Below are 7,936 nucleotides of genomic sequence, written 5' to 3'. Positions count from 1 at the left end.
CAGGCTCCGGCCGCCTGTGGACACCCAGGTAGGCCACCTGCCCACCCAGGGTGCACATGGGCGGCCTACTCCGCAGGCTCCGGCCGCCTGTGGACGCCAGGGTAGGCAACCCGCGCGTCCGGGGTGCTCACGGGCGGCCTACCGCCCAGCTGCGGGCGCCAATAGAGCGATAGCTGTAGGCGGGCGGGGCCGACAGAAAGAGGATAGCCGGCGCATCGACGGCAGGGCGGCACCGGCGCACCAGGCGGAGCAGTGACTGTGCATGGCTTGGGGCCCAAGGTCGACAGGTCCCGCCCCGCCGCGCCCCGCCGCGCCCCGCTAGCCAGGCACAGCGCAGTGCTCGCTATCGGGTACATACCCGGCGCGGCCGGACACACACACAAACACACACACACTACTTTGAATCGAGTGCGAAAGCCATTCCACTCACTCTGAACGGAACCGATAACCCCGATTAACAACTTGTAATAATTAAAACTTAAAAAAAAATTGTCCAAGTGAATCCACTGCTGAACCACCGAGGGGTTGGCTTGCATACCCTCCACATCCCCTCTGTACATCCCTCCCCCTCTCCCCTCTCTCTGCTGTCCCTCACTCTCTCCCATTCTCTCTCACTCTCTCTTCCTCTCCCGCCCTATCTCCGCTCCGCGTCCGGCACTTCTTGTGGTTCGACGGCACACACCGGGCCCTGCAGCTCCTTCTCCTCCTCCTCCTCTTCCTCCAGACGTCAACAGTTCCTGGAACCTGTGGCACTTGGGGCGTCCCCGCCCATCCTCGCCTCACGCCCCACCGGACCAGCCGGTAGTAAACACCGAAAAGGTTGTTATTTATCACAGAGTCGAAAAAACAAAACACACACACACACACACACACTTTTTTGTCATCAATTTTGCCAGTGCAGGCGACTGTGCCAATATTTCCCTCGAGTTTTCGTTGTTTTTTGTTTTTTTCTGTTCTACATTGGTCGCCGAAATTTCGTCGGCGCGGGAGTGGTGGACAAACTTCGCGGGCTGCGAGCTCGCGGCATCAGTGTTGCCAACGAGGCAGGAGAACAGTTCCCGCGCGAATGTACATTTTGCATGGAGCGCACCCGCGTCTGCTTAGCATTCAGTAACATTCAGGCACATGGCACATGGATGCAGGCCGTTCCACTCACGCCCACCTGGTCGGCAGCACTGCTGCTCGCGCGACAATTAGAAGCGAACGCTTCCCACATATTTGGCGGAGCGGCGTCAGTCCGCGCAGAAGCAGGGTAATTGCAGGAGCCGAGCCAGCCGGGCCGGGTCAGCTGATCCACCAGGGGGGGGGGCGGCCTTGAAGCTGGCCCGGGCCGGCGGGGGGGGGGGGGGGCACCGGTCACCGGCTGACGGCCCGTCCACCAGCGGACTCGCCATAGTCGCAACCTCTACTCCCCTGCCCTAGCCATAGGGGCTGCTGGCTTCAACTAGACTGACAGAACTACCGACTGTCTGGCTGACTGAACTACTGGCTGGCTGGCTGACTGAACTACTGGCTGGCTGGCTGGCTGACTGGACTACTTACTGGCTGAATGAACTACTCACTGACAGACTGGACTACTGACACACTGAATGGACTACTTACTGACGGACTGGACTACTGAGAGACTGGACTGCTGACCGACTGGACTGCTACTGACAGACTGAACTACTGACTGACAGACTGACAGACAGACAGACAGACAGACAGACAGACAGACAGACAGACAGACAGACAGACAGACAGACAGACAGACAGACAGACAGACTGACAGACCCAGGAGTAACCGGCCTCCCTCCAGGCTACACCAGGTCAGCGGGTCCACGTTGACGGTCCCCTGACCCCGCAGCAACAGTGGGGCGGGGGCCGGGCCGGGCGGCCAGCGAAAGGAGCAGCAGCACCACAGTGACACATGTGCGCAGCTGTCGCGCCAACGCTATCAGGACCACAACGCGCAGTCAGGAACGCACGCAGTGGAGTTCATAGAGAACCCATGACTTTTGCACTCCGGGGTCCAAATATCACGGCGTCTTCATGAACTCGCGTTGGGATCCAAACGGGGTGATCCTGAACCTGACAGGTCGCAATACTGCCCCCCCCCCCACCCTACGGCACGTAGTGTCTGGACGGTCCCCTAAGTGGCGCTGAATCGAAATCAATCTCGCATACGCCCGGGCTGAGCTATGGGATGGGGATTCCGAGATGATTCCCCGAAGCTCGCGAGGCGACGGTTAGCGCCGCCGGTAAACACCGCTGGCGCTCGCTCGCTCGCTCGCGCGGTGAAATGCCACTCATCGGGACGGGAGGGAACTGCTCGCTGGAAGTGATTGCTCGCGCGTGGTGGTAGATCGCGCAGCAGACGGAAAGAGCAGAGAGGGGGGCGGGGCGGGGGATGTCGGCGAGGACCGCGGCGCGGGCAGAAAGTGAACTCTCGGGACACGATTACTCGCAAAGCCGAGAGCCGAGTCAAGGTCACTTTTCACACAATCGCAACACACTGCAGTTATTTCGCAAACTCCGGATAGATGAATAAGTAATAATGGTTGACTTACTCGACTAATAATTTGAGCTGACAAAAGGAATACTCCTAACTCTGACTGACTGACTGACTAACTGACTGACTGACTGACTGACTGACTGACTGACTGACTGACTGACTGACTGACTGACTGACTGACTGACCAACTAGCTGATTGACTGACTGACCAACTAGCTGATTGACTGACTAACTTAACTAACTGACTGTAAACTATCTGATTGAACGACTGAATGACTAACTAACTGACTGTACAACTAACTGATTGAACAACTGACTGACTGAACAAATGACTGTATGGCGGGCTGACTGTAGTGCCTGCTCCACTATCCAGCTTCCAGGACAGCACGGAAACGACTCATTTTTCGTTGTATTTCTTTTTCCAAACTGTTCGTGTGTCCGTCCGCGTGTCTGTCTGCCCGTCTGTCTCGTGCCGCGCCAGCAGCCGCCAGGCATGCGATGTGGGTGACAACTGTCAGCTACACACAAACATCCACACACGAGCACACAGACACACACACAGTAGTCTAACAGCGTCTAGGACTAAGGCGGTCCAGGACGATGCCTGGCTTCCCTTTCATCTATCCCAGCCGCAGTCTCTCTCCTTCTCTCTCTATCTATCCATCTCTCGCGGACCAGCAGCAGCAGCAGCAGCAAGCCTCTTCTCATCCTCATAAGATGAGCCCTCAATGGAATCTGACCGGGAGACCTCAAGCAGGATCTCATCCCCCCCTCCCCCCTCCCCCCTCCCGGTGCTGAGGCTGGCTCAGCCGCGATGGAGCACCGCCTACCGATGAGCTGGGACCGGCTCGGCTCGGCTCGGCAGCTCGACTCGGCTCGGCTCGGCTCGGCGAACCACCACAACACACTGTCATCCCGCACTCACTCACTCACCTAGGACGGCCTGTAGATCGTGGTCTTCTCCTAGGTCGTCCATGTCCGGCCCCGGCCGCGCGCTGCTTCAGGCCATGTCCTCACCTCGGGACCAGCGCTCCGGACACCGCGGCCCCGTCGTCGGGGAGCATAGAGGACCCCGCGAAGCTCGCTCGCCAGCCCGGTCGCACTCACTGGCCACGGCCAGGGGCCCAACAACTCGCTCGCGGCTCCGCCTGCTCCGCTCGGTGCGGCTGCTCGGCTGCGGCTCGCTGCTGCTCGCGGCTGGGCTCGCTCAGGCGGCTCGGCTCGGCCCCGACCCGAGGTTCCGACTACCTTTCTCGGCAGTCAACACCACTTGTCGCACGTCAGAGGCGGCGCGTCACGTGAGCCCGCGAGCCGCACACCGCCCTCTCGCGGACGATCGGTTAGGCCCCTCGCGGCTCCAGCGGCGGCAGCCCTACCGCGGGGCCCGGCCCGCGGTCCGTCCTGGTGCCCCTCGCGACCGCGCAGGTGGCGCGCGGCGCGCCAGACCTGCAGCGCGAGCACCTGGACGCGCGCGAAAGACAGCTGAATGCGAACGGCTCGACGTCGGGGACGGACACATATACCCGCCAGACAAAACGAGTAAAATAACCATTTTTATTTGCTGTGCTGCGATTGATGGCATGCACCGTCGGCATACTGCGGTCCTCTCTCATTTGAGGCACTCACTCACCCATCCTAGACATGCGACCTGAAGGAAGGTAGCCCCCTCGTGTGACGGGTGGGCTGCGCGGACAATTTCTCAATGTTTGGCCACTCGGTTGCCCAGGCAACGCGTGACATTCCTGAGCCAAGTCGCGTCTTCTGCTTCTGTGTTTTCCACCGAAACTATCAAAATAGGGAGCCGTGGAAGCGTCAGTGTCCGAAAGACGTCATACCTTTTCCAGTAAGTAGAAGGGGAGTGGTGCGAGCAGCCTCTCTTCGAGAGCGTCATCGTGCTCATGAGTTAGTTACTGTCCTGGGGGGAATGACAGCATATCAATTTGAGGTTATGTTTATTTGTTATGTTGACTGTCATCATACTGGTCTTACCTAATTCACCTTTGACGTTTCTCTATAATGGGTTTTACTGAAATGTGCAAGTCAGTATCCTCTATGTGTTGTATTTACAGAAATGCCTGACAATACTACAGAGGAGATTTTTAGCTCACCCCAGATCAACATTCCCCCTACTTTTCCATTCATTCTGAAGCAGTATGCGAAAGCTGCCATTCGCACTCAGCCATATGATCTATTGAGGTGGTCAGCTTCCTACTTCAGAGCTCTTGCTAAAGGAGAAGAACCTCCGATCAAGGATCGCTTGGAGTACCCTCCCCCAGATACTCCATCTGGTTTGTCGCCAGGATATTTGAAAGTGTTGATTAAACAGGTAACTTAGCATAAACATATAACTTCTCAGTTTAGGATGTTCAACCTACCACCTACTTTATCTTTGATGTGCGTGTGTTTGTGTTTGAAAGATTGGAAAAGGAGGAGTGGTGACTGTCAGTCAGTTAATGGAACGATGGAGTGGAATTTGCTTGGCTGAGGAACCTTTGCAAGAAATGCTTGCTGTGGGACAGTTTGGTGAAACATTCGACTGGTTACATTTTGTTGCTGTAGCTGCAGGGTTCCTCTCCAATGTAGGTACCCACACAAATTATCAATCTATGTGCTAAATTTCTGAAAAGTAATTATGTTTTGTATATTTTCAGAATCTCACACAAACAATGGTTTTGCTTTGCAACCTTTTGACGGATGAACCAGACGGAGGGTCTGCTATGATTCCGCTGCAAATATTTACAAAGCTCTACACTTTCCTTGCATCTCTTGACTGTGGGGGCATTGATGACCAAGATGAGGAGAGTGAGGAACAGCGTCAATATATCATATCAGCAGGTATCCTTATCCACATGCTGTAGATTTAACATTGCCACTCGCTGCCTGAGTGCTGGCTGTTCCTTCAACAGGGCTTAGGGATGAAGTCAGCTTGTACTCCCGTGATTCAGCTTCCTTGAAAAGAGAAAGCGTTGAGTCCTGTCCAACAGACCCTTCCATTTACAAAGTTAACTGGGGGTCCCACAGTGCACATCAGCTCTACGTGGAGACAAGCAGCCCCTTCCCTAGTCCAAATTCATCACGTCCTTGCACTCCTTACCACAATATGGAAAATGCTAGCACAACTACTCTTACACCTCAATGTAGGCACCATATATTTTTAAGCTGGATATTTTGCCTTAAAAATGCACCATTTCACTTTATTTGCTCATTGAGAGCAATATAAGAGTAAATCAACTCTTGTCTTTTCCAGCCAGCAGAGGTGTCCATCCTGAAAGTGAAGATGGGGCTCACCTGGAGACCTTTTATGATGCAGAAGTGAAAGGTAGCATACACTCAAGTCAAGAATTGACCATTGAGGGAAATAATTTGAAGATGACTGAACCTCTCACCACTTCTCCTGGTTTGTCTTCTGGCTCAGATCATGATAAGAGAAGTGTCAGCTTGATACAACAAAGATCTCTAGATGAACCAAAGTTAACAACCAGTATATCTGCACCAAATACTGCGTATACATATGTAACAGAAAAAGCAAGCCCTTCCAAACCAGCAAACGGTCGCGGAGATGTGGATGAGAAGTTGTTTTCTCCAAAAGTCCTGTCGCAAGAGCCTGTGGTAAAAAGTAAGAGGGTATTTCATGTACCTGGCATTGGTGCTGCTATTGATGCTGTCCAAATGCAAGCTGTGATAGATTATCTTGAAGGTACTTTTCAATTATTTCCTTAAAATCTCTTCTTGATTTATAATACAGTTACTAGCCAAGAAATTGTGCTCAAAATTTATCTTTTTGCAGGTGTAGGTATAAAACAAGATGGAATGGTGAAACCCTGTAACATTCGTCACTTCCTTTGTCCTCCTTTAGAGAAGGTCCCAGCATCTCAGAAAACAAGGGTTTAATTATTGCTCATTAGCATGTTGAATAACTTGCTTTTGTTCCCAGCTTACTGTTCTTCCGTTATTGTAGGAATTTATTACACTGATGTCTCACAAGAGATCAGGTCTTTTTAAAGTCAGTCAAATTTAAAATAATTCTTACTTAGACATACTCTGTTTTTTAGTTTGACACTTAAAAACTTTCTTGCTAAAGTTCTGAAGCCCACATACAAGAAAAGCCTTTTATTATCTTATGCAATCATATTAAGACTAATCTCACCGCTAACACATGAATAGATAGAGAAAATGATTACATGTCGACTTAGGTCAAATTCACGCTGTACCTGCTGTGCACAATGTGATATGAGTATAACTAATGTTACCAAATAAAGTTGCTTAGTGGTTCAAATTTAAAACTTACCTAGAGATGTTCTTGCCTTATTGCTATTGCTTCTTGACAGTTCAGGATTAATATTGCTGCCCATTCTTCATAATAAACAGGTTTTCTTTCAAAACCACTTCCATACATCATTAAGTTTACATATGGAGATCCCTCTATGAAAGAGAATAAAGGCACTACAAGAAACAAACCTTGTACTTATAGATTTGCTTTATTTCTTGATGATGACTAAATCACCAACTTATCAAACTTCACACAAAATCACTTGAAAACAGTCTGGGTTCATTCAACCAAATGTGGTAACAATGTAGGATTGGTTGTCATAATGTTTTTCTATCAAAGCCAATCAGCTAACAAAAATTGTCCTTGTAGCTTGCACTTTCAAATTTAAAAAAAGAGATGCTATAAAACAGTTCAACAAAAGAAACCTGTTTTACTTTTCAATTTTTTTCTGCGACATGATGCCATTTGCAACTAGTACTAGCAAACAAATTGAATTTAGCAGTTGTCCGTGTGTCCATGAAATAGGATGCAGTGTTTGATAAGACTTCCACAACAGTAAAGAAATATCAAGCCCCAATTAATGCAATCCTAAATAAATGAAAATGTAATAAAAAAGTAAATAACAAATTTCCATACACATTTGCACAGAAACCTTCTAGAAAAACACAACAAATCCACAACCCTTAGAAGTTTTCCGCATTAAAATTAATCATCATAAGGTATTGCTAACTTACAACTTTGCAAGACAACTCAGCCACAACTGCCAGAGAGGTAAGAGAATACTATATATTGTACCAGCTGAACCTTTCACCAAAATTTATGTTACATCCATATGACCAATATTTGGAGAGACTTTTCTGAGAAGAAGAGAGTGGGTCCTCAACACGAAATATGCTACTTGTATGTCCTTAAAATTTCTATATCAGGGGTGGGAAGACAATGACAGAGGTTCAAGGAAGGTTAAAAACACCAATGAGCGCTAACTCAAAAGCAAGAGCAATTAAAAAAGATGTTGAATGTAAAATACCAATATTAATCCATACTTTTACGCCAGCATATTGTTACAACACACATACATTTATCAGTTAGAACCAAAAATGAAAAGCACATCACATCTAGAAAATGAAACACTACCATTACAAAATCATTTAAGCATATAAATGTAGAATTTA

The 7,936-nt window shown here is 49.9% G+C and overlaps 2 protein-coding genes across 5 annotated transcripts in view; one reads left to right on the top strand and one right to left on the bottom strand.

The window, feature by feature from the left end:
- Window positions 1-3,745, bottom strand: part of LOC127748694 (uncharacterized) — a 43,763-nt gene extending 40,018 nt beyond the window's left edge. The window contains exon 1 of the mRNA XM_052265423.1: window positions 3,428-3,745. Coding sequence (XP_052121383.1) covers window positions 3,428-3,470 — 43 coding nt within the window. The 5' untranslated portion in view covers window positions 3,471-3,745. The remainder of the gene's footprint in view (window positions 1-3,427) is intronic.
- A 197-nt stretch (window positions 3,746-3,942) lies between these two features.
- Window positions 3,943-6,781, top strand: LOC113209355 (ropporin-1-like protein). Of its 4 annotated transcripts, XM_026426807.2 has the most exons (8): window positions 3,943-4,337; window positions 4,564-4,820; window positions 4,912-5,073; window positions 5,146-5,329; window positions 5,401-5,631; window positions 5,742-5,813; window positions 5,910-6,191; window positions 6,282-6,781. In XM_026426807.2, the coding sequence occupies exons 2-8, from the start codon at window positions 4,566-4,568 to the stop codon at window positions 6,383-6,385; spliced, it is 1,290 nt and encodes a 429-aa protein (XP_026282592.1). In that variant the 5' UTR covers window positions 3,943-4,337; window positions 4,564-4,565; the 3' UTR covers window positions 6,386-6,781. The 4 variants fall into 4 exon arrangements, with proteins under 4 accessions (XP_026282592.1, XP_052121381.1, XP_026282591.1 ...); XM_052265421.1 differs by lacking the exon at window positions 5,401-5,631; XM_026426806.2 differs by having other exon boundaries at window positions 5,742-6,191.
- Window positions 6,782-7,936: the final 1,155 nt, after the last annotated feature.

Source organism: Frankliniella occidentalis, unplaced genomic scaffold (assembly GCF_000697945.3).
Source record: "Frankliniella occidentalis isolate FOCC.00 unplaced genomic scaffold, Focc_3.1 Scaffold27, whole genome shotgun sequence".
Classification (NCBI taxonomy): Eukaryota; Metazoa; Arthropoda; class Insecta; order Thysanoptera; family Thripidae; genus Frankliniella; species Frankliniella occidentalis.
This window is presented reverse-complemented; position numbering and strand designations above follow the sequence as displayed.

What these genes read in the sequence shown, in the direction of transcription:
- LOC113209355 (XM_026426806.2), top strand. Translation starts at nt 4,566, where the DNA reads ATGCCTGACAATACTACAGAGGAGATTTTTAGCTCACCCCAGATCAAC. An exon ending in CTGCAGGGTTCCTCTCCAAT is followed by an intron (nt 5,074 to 5,145) that starts GTAGGTACCCAC and finishes GTATATTTTCAG; the next exon opens with AATCTCACACAAACAATGGT. An exon ending in TCAATATATCATATCAGCAG is followed by an intron (nt 5,330 to 5,400) that starts GTATCCTTATCC and finishes TTCCTTCAACAG; the next exon opens with GGCTTAGGGATGAAGTCAGC.